Source organism: Notechis scutatus, chromosome 4, assembly GCF_049901735.1.
Source record: "Notechis scutatus isolate UNSWTSFEM ecotype Mainland chromosome 4, rNotScu1.2, whole genome shotgun sequence".
Classification (NCBI taxonomy): Eukaryota; Metazoa; Chordata; class Lepidosauria; order Squamata; family Elapidae; genus Notechis; species Notechis scutatus.
The window spans coordinates 3,821,029-3,841,602 of record NC_142012.1 but is presented as its reverse complement, the minus strand read 5'-3'; the positions used below and the strand labels follow the sequence as shown (position 1 = coordinate 3,841,602).

The window sequence follows — 20,574 nt, the reverse complement described above, 5'->3', positions numbered from 1 at the left end:
TTTTTTTTCTGCCAGAAATCTGTGGGTGATACAAATGAAATTCACTGCAAATAGTTTCAGGATCAACAATATAAAATGCTACTTTACATAATGAAAAGAACTTGCAGGATTTAACAGATTCTGTTGCTGCTCAAATTTCTAGTTGGGTTTAGATTTTTAGACAGAATCCTAGAATTGGCAGTGGTGATTTGAAGTCTCTGTTGCTTGCTCAGTAAATTTTCCCCCAAATTAGCTAGTAACGAAGAACTGGGCTTGTGGGCCATAGACTACTGAGCTGCTTTTGGTCAGTGCGGGAGCTGGGTCATTTCCAAGGCTGGATGGTTCACCTTTCATAACAGAATCCAGTCTCTGCTCAATAACTGACACTCAACCTGAAACCACGTTGATCAAGTAAAAATAACAAACAGAGAAATATCTTATACTCAAAATCCCTTGAACCCACAAATGAGTTACCCAGACTTAATCCACTCATCACACGCTTAAAATAAACCAAATCCTTTTTGCGCAGTAGTTGTCTGGCGTCTTTCTTGAGAAACCCCGGCTCGGCTCGGGACTCTCAAATTCCTCGCCCGCAAAAAAACAAAGGACTCTGCATTTTAACAAGCTAACATCATGCAACCCAGCAATTAACCTAGTTGGTTTGAAAGCAGTGCAATGCCTTTGTGTATAAGCACCATTAATTAATTGTCCTCGATCAATTACTGCTATTAATTATGCCATCAGTCTGTCTAGTTTTGCACCGAGGAATCGTAAATTCTTTGTAATGAAGCTTACAAACTAAAGGTTGACAAGAAGGGGAAAGCCAGAAAGAGAGTAATCGCCTATTCTTTCCTGAAATCCAAGATAGTCTGCAGTGCTTCAGAAGAAGACAGCATTTTGGAAAGAGAAACAAGTATGGAGACTTGGAGTTTTTTGTGATCAGGACATCAGGAAATCCTTGGGAGAAGCTTACTTATTTAAGGGAAACTGGATTTTCTGATTTTTCTTTAAGACATTTCACTTCTCACCCCAGAAGTTTCTTCTGTTCAAACTTTTGTTGCTGTTGTTTACTTGCTAAGTCATGCCCAACTTTTTGCGAGCCCATGGATCACAGCACACCAAGCCACCACCCTCCTTCACTCTCTCCCAGACTTTGTCCAAATTCATGTTCATTGCTTCGACAGGGAGAATATTTCATCAGTGGGACGGCTTGGTTTAGATTAGATTAACAGAGTTGGAAGGGGCCTTATAGGTCATCTAGTCCAGGAGTCTCCAACCTTGGCCACTTTAAGACTTGTGGACTTTAACTCCCAGAGTTCCTCAGCCAGCTTTTACTCAGCAAAGCTGGCTGAGGAATTCTGGGAGTTGAAGTCCACAAGTCTTAAAGTGGTCAAGGTTGGAGACCCTTGATCTAGTCCAGGGGTCCTCAACCACCGGTCCGCGGACCGGTCCCGGTCCGTGGAGCACTCTTTACCGGGCCGCAAATAAAATAAAATAAAATAAAAATGGCGGCTTTCTTCGCCTTCGGTGAATGCTGCTGGGATCGGGGATCAAGGACACAAATGAAAGAAGGGGAGGGAGGAAGCAACCGAAGCCTGTCCTGCTCTCTGGCTCAGCGGCTTCGGTTTCCTCCCGCCTCGTCCTCTCTCAGTCGCTCTCTCGCTGCTCCACCAGCCCAGGAAGAAACTGCTTCAAAGAAGCTGGAGTGGGGGTGTGTGTGTGTGTGTGGCTTTTTCCTGTCGCCGCAGGTCCTCCGAGCGCCAGTTCACCCCACCTCGCCCGCCCGCATGCGGTTCAATTCAGTGCTCGTTCTGCCTGCCTGCCTGTCTGGTTGTTTGGAGCAGCTTCGGCTGAGAATAATAACTATTCGCCTCTTTTTATCAGCGAAGCTGCTCCGAAACGAAGAAGGCAGGCAGGCAGGCAGAACGGGGCACTGTGGATTGAACCGTGTGGGCGGGCGGGTGGGGGTGAACGGGCGCTTCGGAGGAGCTGCGGCGACAGGAAAAGCCACCCCGGCTTCTTTGAAGCAGTTTCTTCCTGGGCTGGTGGAGCATCGAGAGAGCGACTGAGAGAGGAACGAGGCAGACACCTGAGGGAGGGAGGGAGACACCTGAGGGATGGGGCTGAGGGAGGCAGGGCCGAGGCGCCCTGAACTTGGTGGTTTGCTGGCAGACGTTTTATTACCCGACAGGTAACAACATCAGATGTTACCTAGTCTGGTAATGAAACGTCTGCAAGCAAACCACCAAACTCGGATTCTCTCCCCCCACCCCCGGTCCTTGAAAAAGTGTTTGTGCTTGAAACTGGTCCCTGGCACAAAAAAGGTTGGGGACCACTGATAGTCCATCCCCATGCCCTACACCATTTCTGACAGATGGGAGTCCACTCTCTTCTTGAAAGCCTCCAGTGATGAAGCTCCCACAACCTCCGAAGGCAACTTCTGTTCCATGGGTTGATTGTTCTCGCCGTCAGAAAGTTTCTTCTTATTTCCAGGTTGAATCTCTCCTTGGTCAGTTTCCATCCTTTATTCCTTGTCTGGCCTTCAGGTCCTTTGGAGAATAGCTTGACCCCCTTCCTCCTCCCTGTGGCAGCCCCTCAAATATTGAAAGACTGCCATCCTGTCTCCCCTGGTCCTTCTCTTCACCAGACTAGCCAGGCCCAGTTCCTGCAACCGTTCATCGTAGATTTTAGCCTCCAGTCCCCTCATCATCCTGGTTCATCTTCTCTGTACTCTTTCTGGAGTCTTTCTAGAGTAGCTTCCAGAAATTGTGAGTTCTCCAACACTGGAGGAGGCTTTTAAGAAGAGATTGGAGAACCGATTGTCTGAAACGGTTTAGGGTCTCCTACTTGAGCAGGAGGGGCTGGACTGGAAGACCTCTGAGGTCCCATCCAACTCTATTACCCTGTAAAGTCTTATCCCGTCGCTTCCCATTTCAATCCAATTATAAAAAGCTTGAGGCGAATCTCCACCGTTCTTCCCAAGGCTGCTTTTTTTTCACCTGGGGAATTCTGGGAGTTGAAGTCCACAGGTCTTAAAGTGGCCAAGATTGGACACCCCTGCATTAGATCTTTCTGCAATGTTTTTGTATTCACTGCGTGGATGAATATGTTATTTAGACAAACCCATTTTGATGCATCTGTTTAATCAATTATGATATATGATATTAGCTATTTTATCAATTTCCAGAATGTTTGAAGATGGGGCCATTTCCTATTTGTTTATTTGTTCAATTGGCAGTTAAAATTTTACATTCCAGAACAGGTTCCATGAAAACCCATTTGTGTTGGGCAATATATTATATATATATAAAAAAACCCTCATAACCTTACATTTGTCTTTTATAGTTCTGTTTCTGTTTACTCTGCAATATTTCTGGCTGTTACCAAAAGCATGTTTTGACCTTCAGAATGCATGCTAAGTTTTTCTTTTCTTAAGACACTCAGTGTTGTATTAAATGGGAATTTTGTTGCTGAATTAAACGTTTTTCTGACTTTGTGCTTCTTTACACTATAATTGGGGACTACCAAACAACGACACACAGCAATACAATGGCTCTTCAGAAGGATATGTTGGATAATTTAGCCAGTTGCCAGGCTGGGTGCATTTTTAAGCTGGAATTCACCAAATGAATAAACCATACATTAGGTTAATGCACTGGTCCTCTCCTCAGGTTTCAGCTGCTTTCAAAATGGCTTGTACTGTATGGATGTGTTTTGCATTCAGTGATTCCAGATTTTTTTTATATATTATTCACTAAAGTTGTCTTCTAAGTAATTTCTCACCTTCTGCAGGTAGCAATCTCCCCCAGTGACCAAATGAGATGCTTTAATTTCATTAATTAATGCATTATTTGAACTTTGAGGCCACCTGAATCTATAGCAACTCTGGGCAGCTTGCAATTAAAAAATAAATAAACATAAAACAAAGAATATCCAAGAAAAAGCACACAGCTGACTGGCAGACAGAACCAACAAAGACACTCAACCGTCATCCGAATGCAAAGCCTTTAACCAGATCTTGAACAATTTGCAGAAAAATCAGAGCGCCTGTTGGGTCTAGTCATTAGGGTGCCAAGTTAAAAACCTGGAGACCATGAGTTCTAGTTCCACCCTAGGCATGAAAGCTGGGTGGGTGATTTGGGGTCAATCATCAGGAGACAAGTGAGTTCTAGTGCTGCCTTAGGCGTGAAAGCTGACTGGGTGACCTTGGATCAGTTGCTGTCTCTCAGCTCACCTCATAGGGTTGTTGTTGTGGGGGAAATAGGAGGAAGGAGTATTATGTGTGTTTGCTGCCTTGAGTTATTTATAAATATATATACATAAAGGTGGGAGAGCTATCTACCTGTCCGTCCATCTCTCTCTCTCTCTCTCTCCCTACCTACTTACCTACCTATCTATCTACCTATCTATCTACACTATCTATCTATTTATCTTGACAGACAAGCATGGAAGGTGACCTGGCTAGTCACTACTTCTCACCTTATTAACCTTGCCACTTCTGCTGTGAAAAGAAAGGTTAATAAGAATGTTGTGAATTCTCGTACATGAAATAAGGAATGCAAAATTGCAGAGACAAATTACTTGTTTCATTAACTGACCAACCATGAGCAATGCAGTCTTGCCTGCTGGAATGCATAAGATGCATTTACAAAAAAACAAAAAAACAAAAACACGTTGAAGCTTTGGAAGAAGTGCAGAGAAGAGCAACTAGGAGGACTAAAGAGTAAAACCTACGAAGAACAGTTGCAGAGGCTGGGTGTGGCCGGTCTGGAGAAAAGAAGGACTGGCGGGAGATGATATCAGTCTTCCAGTATTTGAGGGGCTGCCCCAAAGAAGAGGAAGGCCAACTTATTCCCCAAAGCCCCTGAAGAGAGGCAGGACAAGAAGCAACAGATGGAAGCCTTTCCCACAGGGGGATGGACTAGAAGACCTCCAAGCTCCCTTCCTGCTCTACTGTGATTGAAATATCAAGACCTTTAGTGGGGCAAAGCCAGGTCCACCTGAGCTGCCTCTTGTAATTCAAATAAAACCACCTGTAATTTGCCCTGCATATAATGACAGGGATAACATCCGCTAGGTGTTCGAGAGCCAGGGTTTTACTGCGACTCATTAACTGGGCACATTTTAGCCTCACAGAAATGCACAAACCGCGGAGTTTAGGCCTCTTTGGCATGAAGCGATCAGTGAGGGCCAAGAGCTATTCCTTCCAAAGAAGAGCCGCAATGAGACAACGGCCACTGAAGAAGGAAACCATGCTTAGCCACCACAGGGGCATTAATGCTGATGTTGCCCCCCTCGCTCCACCCCACCCCACCCCAAAATATACATGCAGTCAGAGGTGGCCCAAGGCTGTGCAAAGCACAAGAGGGGAGTTCATTCATTCATAGCTAGGAGAAAGAAACCACCGACATGCAGATAAATTGTCTTCACCCAATTGACCTCTGTAGGTTTTGTTCACTCTGGGAAATGTTCAGGGTAATAAGGGCGCATTTATTTATTTAGTTTATATTCTGCCTTGTATCGGCAGATGTCTATCAAGCAGTTTTCAAACAGAAAAGAAGAAAAAAAACCACAAACACAGCTAGTCCTCGGCTTGCGACCACAACTGAGCCCAGCATTTGTGCTGCTAAGTGAGACATTTGTTAAATGAGCTTTGCCCCACTTTACGACCTTCCTTGCTACTGTTGTTAAGTGAACCGCTGCAGTTGCTAAGTGAGTAACACAGTTGTTAAATGAACCCTAGCTTCCCCACTGTCTTTGTTCATCAGGAAGTTGCAAAAGAGGATCATAGGACCCCGGGACACTGCGACCTGTCAGGATTCCAGCAATCACCCTAATTAAATCATGATTCTCCAGCCAAACTTCAACCAACTTCCCCCTTTATCAATTAACTCTGTGTCCTTTGGGGAATTTGCCCCCTGCATCCCATCCTCCAGGTTGAAAGAGGTGAATCTTTTTGATGGACTTTTGTTTTCCTATTTCTATATCTGGGGGTTGCATATTTTATGCTCAGGTGTATCAACATAGGGGAAGTAACTGCCAGGTTATTTATCCTACGCTCGACAGCAAAGCAAGTATATTACCCACTCCTTCATGTCTGGGAACGCGAAGATGATAAACAGAAGACTGATTGATTTTTTTCATGCCATCCCGCATCCCAGTTTATGTGTCTATCTCATGCTAGCACACTGCCTGTTCGAAGGAAGGATAGTCGAACGTGGTCAAGTTTGTCTTGCGCAAGTTGCGCAAAGTCAAAAATGGTGTAAATCGGGTGTCAACATTCCAGCCACCCTCCACTCCGCCCAACAACTCCGAGACAGACCATTTTCTCAAAGGTCCCTTTTATTTGGACAGTAACTGGCACGTCTGTGGAATCCCAAATCGGAAACTTCCGGGCTTCCTTACAACAAGTAAAAAACTACAAATCCATCCCCTGCACCCATCACCGCATCCCATGGCCCAAACACCATCCGTCCCAAAGTAAGACTTCCTTTTCACTATGCGCCACACTACGTGACCTTGAACCAGCAAAAGAATTTTATTTTGTCTAACTAGATCTACTCCAATGAATTCCTCCCTCCCACTTTCCCAGGCTCAAATGGGGCAGCATCGGGTCCCAATATGGATTCCAAAGCTGACATCGGGTTTCTCAAATGCAAAAAAAAACCAACCACCACCACCAACTGGAATTCAGATCCTATCCCATGAAATGGTCAGATCTGGTGGTGGGATTTATAGCACCGGTATTTATTGTTCCATATGATTAACTGCTCTCCAATTCGTGGTCCTTGATGATCTGTGAGGTTGGCTGTTTTCTTGCAGACATTTCATTACCGAACTAGGCAACAACATCAGGGCTATAGTAACAGAATAACAAAAAGATGTCCCTTAACAACAGAAATGTTGGTTCAATTGCGATCGTAAGTCAAGGACTCCCTGAAAAATTTGTTTTTCTCCCAATTTGGAGGCGGCCCTTTTCTGATTGGAGAGCCGGTCATTTTCCAGACTAAACTGCCTTCAATCTGGTCCTTCGGTCTAATCTCTGCGTAATCCAAGCCACTTGACAGGGACTTCCATCCCCACCTATGGACTGGACGTGCTTTCCGCAGCCCATCGAGCGAATAGTAGAGCAAGCAAATAGTGTAAGTTATAGAAAGGCGAGTTCATCTGAATGCCTGGTTTTATGCATAGCTGTGCATCTCGATCTATCGGCTTGGAATATTAGGCCAGATTACACTTTTTATGTTTTACGTTTCACCGTTCCACATTTACTCCGAAGAGCAGAGTGGGAGTAGATATGAACCCACTTTTTGTCTTTAACTCAGGGAGCTCCTTCTCTGAAAATGCAACGGAAAATGCAGCCTATATATAATGTCAAGAAGGGCAAACTTGGAGCTGCTCTGGAAGAAGGGAAAAATGATGTTTACTGGCACGGCTTTCTTTCATATAATTTTATTTTTCTTTTACGGGGGAAGGAAGAACACTTCCTGTTTGGAAGAGGCCGGGAGGAAGGAAGGGGGAAAAAAACTCCAATTAAAGCTGACAGCAGCAGCTCACAATTTAATTTCCAGCCCACTACTGAATTTCAGAGGTGGCTACAGAAATGCTTTGGGATGAACATTACAGATTGGAGGAGGCCAGGCCTTCTCTGGGTTTTTCTTTAAGCAGGTGGACCCACAGTTGATGTAGGTTCAAGTATTATTCCTGGTTTTAATCTAGGTAGTGGCCAACAGGTCCAATGGTGAATCAGTTGGCAGCAACATTAAGTATTTGTGGACATACAGGTAAGTTGTATGCCAGACATGTCTTTAACCTAAGTTGCATTAACAGAGGGATACAATCAAGATCAAGTGAGGAACTAATACCGCTCTATAAAGCCTTAGTAACGCCACACCTAGAGTACTGCACCCAGTTTTGGTCACCACACTATAAAAAAGATGTTGAGACTCTAGAAAAAGTGCAGAGAAGAGCAACCAGGATGATGAGGGGACTGGAGGATAAAACATACAATGAACGGTTGCAGGAACTGGGCCTGGCTAGTCTAGGGAAGAGAAGGACCAGGGGAGACAGGAGAGCATCTTCCAATATTTGAGGGGCTGCCCCAGAGAGGAGGAGGGGGTCAAGCTATTCTCCAAAGCACCTTTGAAGGCCAGACAAGGAATAATGGATGGAAGCTGAACAAGGAGAGATTCAACCTGGAAATAAGGAGAAACTTTCTGACAGGGAGAACAATCAACCCATGGAACAGGAGTTGCCCTCGGAAGTTGTGGGAGCTTCATCCCTGGAGGCTTTCAAGAAGAGACTGGACTGCCATTCGTCAGGAATGGTGTAGGGACTCCTGCTTGGGCAGGGGGTTGGACTAGATGACCTACAAGGCCCCTTCCAACTTTGATGATCCGTTATCTGTTAACCATACAGGTGTTCCTCTATTTACAACCACAACTGAGCCCCAAATTTCTAACTATTGTTAAAGAATTGCCCTCTCTCAGCAGTTTACAGAGTCAGCCTCTTGCGCCCCAACAATCTGGGTCCTCATTTGACCCACCACGGAAGGACGGAAGGCTGAGTCAACCTTGAGCCGGTCAGGATCGAACTGCCGGCCGCTGGCAGTCAGCAGAAATGAGCCTGCAGTACTGCCCTCCAACCACTGCGCCACCATGGCTGAAGTGAATTCAGTCCCATTTTATGTCTTTAGTGAAGGGAACCTGGGCTTCCCCTTTGACTCAGCTTGTCAAAAAGTCGCAAGAGGGGATCGCACGCCACCTGGATATGGCCACCGTCATAAATACGGGTCCATGGCCAAGCGCCTGAATTTTGATCACGGGACGGGGGCGGACACACGGATGTGGGGGTGAACAACGGTCATTGGTCACTTCTTTCCACGCCACTTTGAAAGGTCACTAAATGAACCATGCACCTGTACCTCGGTAGGTGGGCAGGCTGAGACACCCCCCCTTGCCTCCCCTCCAGGTGATATGGTGTGTGTGAGATGCACAAACACCTTCAGGGGTATAGCCTACATAGACACAACTCCAAGGAGGGTGCAGAGTGGAGCCACAAAGAGGATCAAGGTATCTGGAGGCTAAATCAAGGCTCTCCAACCTTGGCCACTTTAAGCCTTGGCGGACTTCAACTCCCAGAATTCCCCAGCCAGCTTTGCTGGCTGGGGAATTCTGGGAGTTGAAGTCCGCCAAGGCTTAAAGTGGCCAAGGTTGGAGAGCCCTGGGCTAAATCATACCTGGGAACCAGGTATCTAATGTAGAGAAGGCTCAGGGGAGACACAACAGCAGTCTTCCAGTCCAGATAGTCCTCGGCTTACATCAGTTCATTTAGTGACCGTTCAAAGTTAAAACAGCACTGAAAAACGTGAATCAGGACCAATTTTCACCGTTAGGCCCTCTGCAGCGTCTCTATGATCAATTGATCAACCTTGGCAGCTGGTTGATATTTATGGCCGCTGCTCTGCCCCAAGGCCGCATGGTCACCATTGGAGGATTTCTGGTGGCAAGTTATTCCACTGGCTCGTTGTCCTCCCTCTTAGGAAATTCCTCCTTAATTCCAGGTTGCTTCTTCTCTCCTTGAGTAGTTACCATCCGTTGCTTCTTGTCCTGCCCTTCAGGGGCGTTGGAGAATAGCTGGACTCCCTCTTCTTTGGGGCAGCCCCTCAAATGCTGGAAGGCTGCCGTGTAGTAGCAAAATTGTACACTTTTGTACAGTGACCAACATTGGTTGCAGCATTCCAGGTGTGGTCTGACGAGGGATTTAGAAAGAGGTCCTAAGTGCTTCACATGATCTTGATTCTGTGCCTCTGTTTATACAACCCAGGATCGTATGAGCTTTTCTGGCAGCTGCTGCTGCTGCACACGGCTGGCTCATATTCAAGGGATCGTCCCCTCGGACTCCAAGGCCCCTCTCCCAGAAGAAGAGGGGTCAACCCTTCTCCAAACCACCAGAGGACAGGACAAAAAAGGGGGATGGAGGGAAACTCATCCGAGGGAGACCCAACCTTGGAACAAGGAGGAATTTCCTGACCCTCAGAGTGATGAATCATGGGAACATCTCGCCTCTTGAAGTGGTGGATGCTCCGTTGCTGGAGGTTTTCAAGAAAAGATTGCACAAGCATTTGTCTGGGATGGGATAAAGACTCCGGAGGGTTGGACTAGAAGACCTCCAGGGGGCCCTGCCAGCCCTAGGATTCTATATTTAAGATCCTCTTTGTCTCTGCTGCCTCTTTGTTCCCCTGATACAAAGAACCCAGCGAAACACTGCCTTGATTTAAGGCTATTACTGCCATATCTTTTTTCGTTGTCGTACTTTTAAAGATACCCTCTCTCTCCCTTCTTCTTTTAAAACAAAGATCAGGCAAGTAGGAAATAACACAACTACGCAAATTTTATGTGTGTTGTGTTCCAAGCGTTCGGTTATAATCTTGCAAAAGGAAAGTGTAATTTTATATTTGGGAGGTGGCTGTGAACGGACATCTACACAAGGACTTTATAACTTTAAAAAAAAACAAAAACCAAAAGAATAAGGGGTTGGTATTTACCAGGAAGCCTTTATCACCTTATTATAATGCAAATTTTATTAGAGAAGGTAATAAGGATGCCGGGTAACGCGCTGTAGAAATGCTTTATTTATGCTTATGCTGCTTTCTTTCTTTTCTTTTTTAGCCTTGCAAATTAGTTTTCTAAAAAGCAAATTGGCCAACAAATTGCATTAATGCTAGCCTTCTTGGGTATGTTCACAACTGCTAATTTTAACTTAACACTAAATCCATAAGGGTGCTTAAGTACTTGTGTCCAAATACTTGCCTTTTAGAACGAAGATCTTAATGGAGTTGCGGGAAGGATTTTTTTGGCTGACTCCCAAACTGAGCTGGCTGGCTTATCTACCTCTATCTATCTATCTATCTATCTATCTATCTATCTATCTATCTATCTATCTATCTATCTATCTCATCTATCTATCTCCCTACCTTATTCTATCTATCTATCTATCTATCTATCTATCTTTCTATCTATCTTCTATCTATCCTATCTACCTACCTATCTATCTCTATCTATCTATCTATCTATCTATCTATCATCATCTATCTATCATCTATCACATATCACCTACCTACCTACCTACCTACTATCTATCTATCTATCTATCTATCTATCTATCTATCTATCTATCTATCTATCTATCTATCTATCTATCTATCTATCTATCATCCGGGGCTTCTGTGCCATTCTAAGCCTACATGGTACTGATCAGTTTATATTCCCTCCATAGAGTAAGAAAATAATAAAGCAGCATATCAGAATAACAGAATTACAATTCCAGAAGCGACAAGACAACATGGTAAAATGAACTATGGAGCTCAGGGACAGTCACATCCCAGCATGACCAAGGATAGAGTCTTCCAGCTTATACTGGATCCCCGTAGGGTCCTGGGTGCTCTCTGAGCTTGGTTGTTTTACTGAAGACTAGCCGATAATCCGGCATTGCCTGAGTATTTATTTTTCCCAATCCTGCAGTCTGGACTCACCCTGTTGTACTGTCTCTCCTGTAGCGTCTATTCCCCTCCTCGGGAGTTTCTTGCCTACGCCAGTGTTTCATTTTTTTGATTGCATTTGGCCAATCACCTGACGTTTCCTTGGAGGGGTGAGAGGGAGTGGAGTACTGTGAAGCCGCTACCATGGCAAGTCCACTGTGCTGTACAGTAGAAGCCATCTTAAGGCACACGCCACCAAAGGGTGTTTGGGTGTCTTACCCCCAGACCATTTGTTTCCAGGGGGAAAGTTATCTGTGTATCAAGTTTGCTTGAAATTGCTGGAGGAGGAAGAGGAGGAGAAGGAGGAGGAGGAGAACTTGGTTGTTTTCTTGCAGACATTTATCTAACTAGCTAATATCATCAATGCTAGAAGGGTATGGACTTTGGTCTCTGCATAGGAAGTGCAAGTATATACAGGTGAAATTCAAAAAATTAGAATATCGTGCAAAAGTTCATTTATTTCAGTAATGCAACTTAAAAGGTGAAACTAATATATGAGATAGATTCATTACATGCAAAGCAAGAGAGTTCAAGCCATGATGTGTCATAATTGTGATGATGATGGCTTACAGCTCATGAAAACCCCAAATCCACAATCTCAGAAAATTAGAATATTACATGCAATCAATAAAACAAGGATTGTACATAGAACAATATCGGACCTCTGAAAAGTAGAAGCATGCATATGTACTCAGTACTTGGTTTGGGCCCCGGTGTGGCATGGAAGCTATCAGCCTGTGGCACTGCTGAGGTGTTATGGAAGACCAGGATGCTTCAATAGAGGCCTTCAGCTCTTCTGCATTGTTCCGTCTCATGTCTCTCATCTTTCTCCTGGCAATGCCCCAGAGATTCTCTATAGGGTTCAAGTCAGGCAAGTTTGCTTGCCAATCAAGCACAGTAATCCCACGGTCATTGAACCAGGTTGTGGTGCTTTTGGCAGTGTGGGCAGGTGCCAAGTCCTGTTGGAAAATGAAGTCAGTATCCCCATAAAGCTCATCCGCAGAAGGAAGCATGAAGTGCTCCAAAATCTCCTGGTAGATGGTTGTGGTGAAGCACAGTGGACCAACACCAGCAGACGACATGGCTCCCCATATCAACACAGACTGTGGAACCTTCACACTGGACGTCAAGCATCTTGCAGTGTGTGCCTCTCCATTCTTCCTCCAGACTCTGGGTCCTTGGTTTCCAAAGGAGATGCAAAAGTTGCCTCTCATCAGAAAAGAGGACTTCAACTTCGTTTGCAACGACCTTTTGAGGCTTTCCCTCCTTGTGGAGGGTGTCAAGGATGGTTTTCTGCACAACTGTCAGGTCAGCAGCCTTTCCCATGATTGTGATTCCGACTGAACCAGACCGAGAGACCATTTAAAGGCTCAGGAACCCTTTGCAGGTTTTATGGCTTCATTAGCTGATTAGAGTGGGACACGTTGAGCCTAGAATATTGAACCTTTTCACAATATTCTAATTTTCTGAGATTGTGGATTTGGGGTTTTCATGAGCTATAAGCCATAATCATCACAATTATGACACATCACGGCTTGAACTATCTTGCTTTGCATGTAATGAGTCTACCTCATATATTAGTTTCACCTTTTAAGGTGCATTAGTGAAATAAATGAACTTTTGCACGATATTCTAATTTTTCGAGTTTCACCTGTAAACCCAGAGCAAACTCCACTCCCTTCCAGCACTGATGATGTTACCTATTTGGGTCATGAAATGTCTGCCAGAAAGCAACCAAGCTCAGAGAGCTCCAAGGACCCCCACAATTCAACTCTGAGTATTCTCTTCTAGTGATACTAGATCTCTTCACAGGTTTTTCTTTAAAAAAAGGAAATATATTTACGATGGTTGTAGCATCCCAGGATCATTTGCTAAGTCAATGGGGGAAGCCGGATTTGTTTAACAACCGCAGGATTCGCTTAACAACGATTTGCATAACAACTGTGGCAAAAAAGTCATAAAATAGGGCATGATAACTGCATGATTCACTGAGCAACTGCCTTATTATTACCTTTATTGAGGACAATGAGATTGGCCTTGCTTGGCAGCAGACATTCTGGCTCCGATTGTGGTCGTACGTTGAGGACGCCCTGACATATTTAACTCTAGATCCCAGGCAGATTCTTTCAGGTAACATTCCCATAATTTTAGTTTGTTCCCAGAAACTTCAGCGAAGTTCAGCCGTGTTGTTTAACTTGTCAGAAGACTTGAGCGGTGCTGTTTAGCCTTTCAAACACCGTTGAAATGTTTCTTATGCCGCGTTATATTTAAGGAATTTAATTAGGTTTCCATTGTCCCAAACTTCAGACAAACTGTAAGAGTTTGAAATAAACTCCCACTTGAATTGATGATTCCATCATCTCCCTCTCGCCTCCACACAGAAACAGGCCCCTTGCCTTCTCCATTTGTTCCCCAGATCTATTGGGAACATTGGAACAGGAACGTCTGACAAGAGGCATCCGTCACACACGGAAAGGTCTAGCAGCATCAAAACCGAGAGTCACAACGACTGTACCTGTACAGGAAGAGTCTTTTGCAGAGGTCCTCGGTTTACAACCAAAATTGAGCCCAAAATATCTGTGGTCAAGCCAGGCATTTGTTAAGTGAGCTTTAGCTCATTTTACGACCTTTATTTTTTGCCACTGTTAACAAACTGCAAGCTTTGGAAATAGAGAAGCAACCTGGAATTACATAGGAATACATAGAGTTGGAAGGGACCTTGTAGGTCATCTAGCCCAACCCCCCACCCAAGCAGGAGACCCTATACCATTTCTAACAGATGGCAGTCCAATCTCCCCTTGAAAGCCTCCAGTGATGAAGCTCCCATAACTTCTGAAGGCAACTTCTGTTCCATTTGGTTGATTGCTCTCACTTCCTAACAGTGAGGACAATTAACCAGTGGAACAGAAGTTGCCTTCAGAAGTTGTGGGAGCTTCATCAAGCAGCTGACAGGGAGTGGGAGTGTGGCTCTGGTGGCTGGGGAAGGGCAAAGTCCAGCTGGGCCCTCAGAGGAGGACCCAGGGCCACCCCCTCTTCATCCTAGGGCACGCAGGGAGGAACGGAGAAGGGAGCAATGTGGTTTATGGAGGAGGAAAGGGCCCTGATCCCCTTCATGGGCTGCAGCTGGGAAGACTGTTTAAAAGGACAAACTGTGCATGGCAAAGTTGCTGGAAGCAAACCGTGCATTATCTTTGTCAAGGTTTATCTGGGTTTTGGCATCCTCACAATTTTGTGTGCTTTTAAATTTCTAATTATCTTTACTTGGGGTTCAGACTGCATTTCTTCCCTTTGTAGACTGCTTTTGAAAGAGTTTGATCTCCAGCCAAGGATAATTGGACATTGGGGCCAAGTGTGAGGCATTAAAGGGAATTTATCTACTTCTGTGACTTTGTTATTTTTGTGCCACGCTCTGGATCATCACAGGAAGTTTTTAAGAAGAGTCTAGACAGTCACTTTTCTGAAAGGGTGTAGGTTCTCCTGCTTGAGCAAGGGGCTGGACTAGAAGACCTCCAAGGTCTCTTCCAGCTCTGTTCTAAATGGATTGATTTCTCACCCAAGGTCTATCAGCGGCATTTGGTCAACAGGGAAAGTGAAGCTAATGGCAGCAGACTGATAAAAATGGGCCAGAAAGGCTGACTTTGAGAAAGGACATCCTGGGAAGGCAGACCAAGACATCGTCTTCATAGATGTTTGGCTACTTCAGAGGTCCCTTCCAAACTTGGCCACTTTAAGACTCGTGGACTTCAGCTCCCAGAATTCTCCAGCCAGCAGAGTTGAAGTGAGAACAATCCACCCGTGGAACAGAAGTTGCCTTCAGAAGCTGTGAGACCTCCATCCCTGGAGAAGGCTTTGGAGAAGAGATTGGACTGCCATTGGTCAGAAATGGTGTAGGGTTTCCTGCTTGGGCTGGGGTTGGACTAGATGACCTACAAGGTCCCTTCCAAACTTGGCCACTTTAAGACTTGTGGACTTCAACTCCCAGGGCTGGCTGGAGAATTCTGGGAGTTGAAGTCCATGAGTCTTAAAGTGGCCCAAGTTTGGGGACCCCTGGGCTACTTCCAAACAAAGACTCCCAATTGTTGTCATCCGGTGGGCTAAAGGTGGAGGTGGAAGGGAAGAAGCCGACGAGGAGTTGGAGAGGCTGGAGCCACGCTGGATTGGGGGAGCTCCCAGGTCAACCTGAGCTTTTGTGGACTCTTTCTTCTCTCTCTTTGCTGGAAGCAAGCCAGCCAGGCAATTTCAGCTCCCGCCGAGGTCCTGGTGACATTGGGCGGCGCTTCTGGAAGGAAGAGATGCCGAGCCGTGCTGGGTTTGTAGCCTGAGCACCTGGCAGGTTGCCCAGAATATTTGGCGCAGAGCATCTGAGCATCAAACGGCAGATGGACCCACCCCACTGCGAGGCTGAGGGGATGCGCATCTGGATGACAGACCAGATGGCCCAGGTCTGCTCAAGAGACAAACGAGATCCTGGCAGGACTGGTGGATGCGGTGGGAGAACCCAGCCGGTTGAGGCCAACACAATGTCAGGAAAAATGTTTCTGGCTGTGTCCCCAAAAGCTCAGCGTGAACGGCGAGCAGCCCAAGGGGAGAACGCAGAAAAAGGAAACGTTCAGAATTAGGGGAAGGTGATGGTCATCCAATTAAAAAAAGAAAAGAAAAGCCAACGCGATCCTTGGCTGCATAAACAGAGGGGTGGAATCAAGAGCACGCGGAGTGTTAATACCCCTTTTATAAGGCCCTGGTAAGACCAGACTTGGAATCCGGCATCCACTTTTGATCATCATGATATAAAAAGGATATTGAGACTCTGGCAAGAATGCCGAGAGGAGCCACCAAGAGGATTAGAGCCGGGGTGGGACTCAACCAGGGCTACTACTGGTTTGGTGACCACGTTTGGTGTTTCTTGGAGTCACGGGATCCCCTTTGGCAACCTTCTGACAAGCAAAGTCAATGGGGGAAGCCAGATTCGCTTAACAACCATGTTACCCACTTAACAACTGCGGAGATTCACTGAACCACGGTGGCAAGAAAGGTCGTAAAATGGAACAAAACTCACTTACAAGTTGTCTCGCTTACCAGTGTGATGGCCACAAGCCCAAGATTTCCTGTCTGGTTAAGGATCCGTCTTGCAGCCAAACCCACCCAAAAAGTCCCCCTTGCTTGCCCATAAAAAGACGGGGACCCTGGTCTCTCGGCTTCCTCGCTTGGGACAAACCCCCAGGGGGTCCCACGGGTGGGGTGGCTGCCTTCCCTTAAACAAGGGTCAGCAGAGCTTATGCAAGGCCACTTTCAGAACAGAGGAAGAGAATGGAAGAGAATAGAATTAAATTCTCACATCAAATCCAGGTGGTATTATTATTATTATTATTATTATTATTATTATTATTATTATTATTATTATTATCATTAAGGTTAGGGCGCCCCCTTGGTCTCTGTTTCGTAGCAAAGGGTCGGGGTGTGAATGTCCAAGTCCAGAGGATTATAGGTCTCAGAAAGATTAACCAGCAACGACAAAGCCCTCGGGGCAGCCCCAGGCAGGACACACAACGCAACCGCTACCATTGGAGCAAATGAAAAGCAAAAGGTCACTCAGCAGGTTGAATTCCGCTGCTCCAGCCCATCTCAGTCGGGGGAGGAAGCCACAACTCGAAACAAAACCTCCCACAAGTGCACGAAGTGAAAGAGACACCTGCCCACCCCAACCCCCACTTCTGCCTCTCGCGAGCCTCAGTCTAACTCCCTGGTCCAGCGCCTTCCCTTTTTAGCAGCCTGTTGAGGGCCATCAGGAAAGGGAGGAGATTTTCTTTTCATATATTTTTATGGTTTGCAACTATAAATATCAAACCCAGTGCGGCTGTTCAGGCATCATTCCTCCATACACACACAGGTATTACTAAACCGTTAACATTCCCATTATTAGCACAATATTCACAATCTAGGTCTATTTGTCTTAGCTATTTGGGTTCTGAACTTCCCCTCTCTTCTGCAACCATTGATAAAACGTATCCCGAGAATCATAATATTCTCATTCCCCCTTATTTTTCAGTTCTAAAGTTCTTCTCAAGCTAGTATTTCTTTTCTTATTATCTCTCTTTCTGGTGGTGTATTTTCATTCTTCCAGTATTGTGCCTAGACCATTCTCTCCGCTGTCAGTATGTGTATTATTAAATACGCTACGCCTTTGATGTGACCTTCTGTCATTACTCCTAAGAGGAATAGTTCTGGCTTCAATGGGATATGTTCTCCCACCATTTGCTCCACCCAGGTCTGAATCTGTTGCCAATATTTCCTTGCTTGATTCCATGTCCGCCACATGTGGCAGTTTGTACCTGGTGAATCCTTACACTTCCAGCATTTTTGGTGACAGGTTTCTAAACCTAAAAGAGCTCTGGGGGCTGCCCCGTCTTCTACCGGTTCCTACAAGTGTCATAAAAGGGAGGTTTTGAACCCCAATTGACGGCATTTGCTCTCCATTTGTTTACCTGTTTCGGAAAGCAGCTTCGTGGCTTCTAGCACTTTCTCGGTGTAAACCCCGGCTTCGTAGTTTTCCATCTCGGCATTGATGATGTGGATGACCCTGGCGGCGCGTCCTCGGATGGCCCCTGCGGTCCGGTCCAGGGTATCGACGTCCCCCTCTTGCAACGCAATCACACATTTGTTGACATCCTCCAGAATGTGGTTTTCTGCAACGAAACAGGGCCTGGGTTACTCACAGACGGGCAGGACTCGACTTATGCCCAAAAATAGGGAGGCCGAAGCTCCCGCTCCTTGGTGCATGAGCTTTTTAAGTGGATTTTGCCTCGTTTGACGGCCTTTCTTGGCAACCTAGTTCAGCGAATCAGTGCAGCTGCTAACGTGAGTGTCCGACATTTCTATTGCTTAGTGAGACCGCTGTGTCCCATTTTACAACCCTTCCTGCACCATCGTTAAGTGAATCTCTGCAGGTGTTAAGATAGTGACACGGTTGTTAAGTGAATCTGGTTGCAAAAGGGGACATAAATATGAGTCAGCTACCAAGTATCTGAATTTGGATCACGTCATCAGCCTTAAGGGATGCTGCAACTTTTATTTATTTAGTTATTTATTTATCATCTCGATCCTTTCTAAGCCCCCCAGAATCACCATATCTGTGAGATAGGTGGCCTCACATGTGCATCACAGGGTGGCTGCTGTGGGGGAAAAAAGAGCAAAAAGGTATGTTGGATATTTTTTTACAGGTGGTCCTTGACTTACAACCAGGGGTGGGATTCAAATTTCTTAACAACCGGTTCTGTGGGCGTGGCCTAATTTGTGGGTGTGGTTTGGTGGTCATGTGACTGGGTGGGCATGGCTTGCTGACGGAGCATGGCTTGGTGATCACGTGACTAGGTGAGTGTGGCTTGTATGTAAATATTTATGTAAATATTGAATATTTTATAAAAAAAGAGAGCCGCTTTTACCCAAAATCAAGCAAAGCAGGTGGGCAGATTGAGTTGCTCACAGAATCATAGATTCACTCAGAGATCTATCTTTCTGCAATCTATTGCCTGAGTCTGCACTGAAAATTAGAAGCTTCGGTCCTAAGGAAGGTTCGGCTCTGCTTTTAGATTAGCTAGAAAGCAAGAAATGCAACGATTTCCTGCTTTCTAGCTAATCTAAATATCCCGGCAGAGCTGATAGTCAGAACAGCTGATGGTCAGGGGGGAAAAAAAAGGAAAAATAGCAACTTACCAAAGGCAGGCAAGTTGGATGGCGCGCAGGCCAGGTAAGGAGTGAGTAGGCGGGGCAGAACGGGGCCAGCCAGTGGCGCGATTTGCCAGTTCTTCGAACTGGGCAGAATCATAACAACCGGTTCTATAGAATCGGTCTGACTAGGTAGAATCCCACCCTTGCTTACGACCAAATTTCCATTGTGAAATGAGACACTGGTTAAGATAAGGGGGCGTGGCCACTGGGACTTTGGAACTAGATCACCTGTGCCAATGATTCCTTCCTTCATGCATGCATAGAATTTATACAGCGGACTCCTCGCTCCCAGTGAATCTAGGCAGTTTACAAATAAACTATAAAAACACAACATAAAAAATAAAAAAAACCACCCACCCCGATGACAATACCCCCTCATACCAGCCATTTAATGGGCCCCCTTCTGCTCTCTCCCCCTTCAGCTCCTCCTGAAAGAGTCCAGGGGGGCCAGGCAGTCTAATCTCGGGGGAAGGGAGGTTCCAGAGAGAGAAAGGGAGCCACCATGGAGGAGGCCCTTCTGCTCGGTCCGGCCCAATTTTCTGCCTTAGGGGACAGGACCCGTAACCTTCCTTACCTCCCATTTCTAAGGGGGCTGGGTGGAGGTGACCAGCAAGAGAGGGTCCCCCAGATCAGGGGTCTCCAAGCTTGGCCACTTGAAGCCTGGCGGGCTTCAACTCCCAGAATCGGGAATTGGAGACCCCTGCCCCAGATAAGCTGCTCCCTCCCGTCCCTTGTGGGTGTCTGTCGGAACTACGAACAATCGCTAAGCAGCCCGTCCTAAGTCCAAGACTTCCTGCACTCCTGCGTTGGGCAGAGGCCTAGGGAGTCGGCCAAATATTATCTCGCGGGTCTTAGGGCCAGAGATGGATTCGAACCCTGGATCTTCCCACGGCCATTCTGCGCTGCACCTGTCACTGAATGACCAATCCTTCCCTGGGGAAATACCTGAGACAGACAGGAAATCGTCCACGGAAGTGATGTCGTCGACGGCCTCGGTCAGGACTCGCACCTGCTTCTCCCACTGGTCTTTGAAGACGTCCATGTTGTCCTGGGCCACTTTGCTCTGAGGCCTGGCGGCCAAGGTGAGGGCCGCGTTGATCACCTGCGAGGCAGGACAGGGTTCTTGGGAACAGGCATGACACCCCTTCCTCAAGCTGGAAAACCGCTTCTCTCCCAGGGCAGGGGCTCTATTGAGTTCTACTGCGTAGGGCCGTCATGGCGAACCTACGGCACATGTTGGAAGGGACCTTGGAGGGCTTCTAGTCCACCCCCCGCATCAGGCAGGGGACCCCGCATCAGAGAGGTGTCAGACTGAACTCCTTCGAGGGCCG

General features: G+C 46.2%; 1 protein-coding gene across 3 annotated transcripts in view; it reads right to left on the bottom strand.

Moving 5' to 3' along the window:
* CTNNA2 (catenin alpha 2) overlaps positions 1 to 20,574 on the bottom strand; it is a 520,748-nt gene that overhangs the window by 79,166 nt on the left and 421,008 nt on the right. For all 3 annotated transcript variants that reach the window (XM_087962697.1, XM_087962698.1, XM_087962699.1), the window contains exons 11-12: positions 20,189 to 20,345; positions 18,001 to 18,201 (exon numbers count right to left, since the gene is read on the bottom strand). In XM_087962697.1, the coding sequence (XP_087818823.1) occupies positions 18,001 to 18,201; positions 20,189 to 20,345 (358 nt within the window). The remainder of the gene's footprint in view (positions 1 to 18,000; positions 18,202 to 20,188; positions 20,346 to 20,574) is intronic.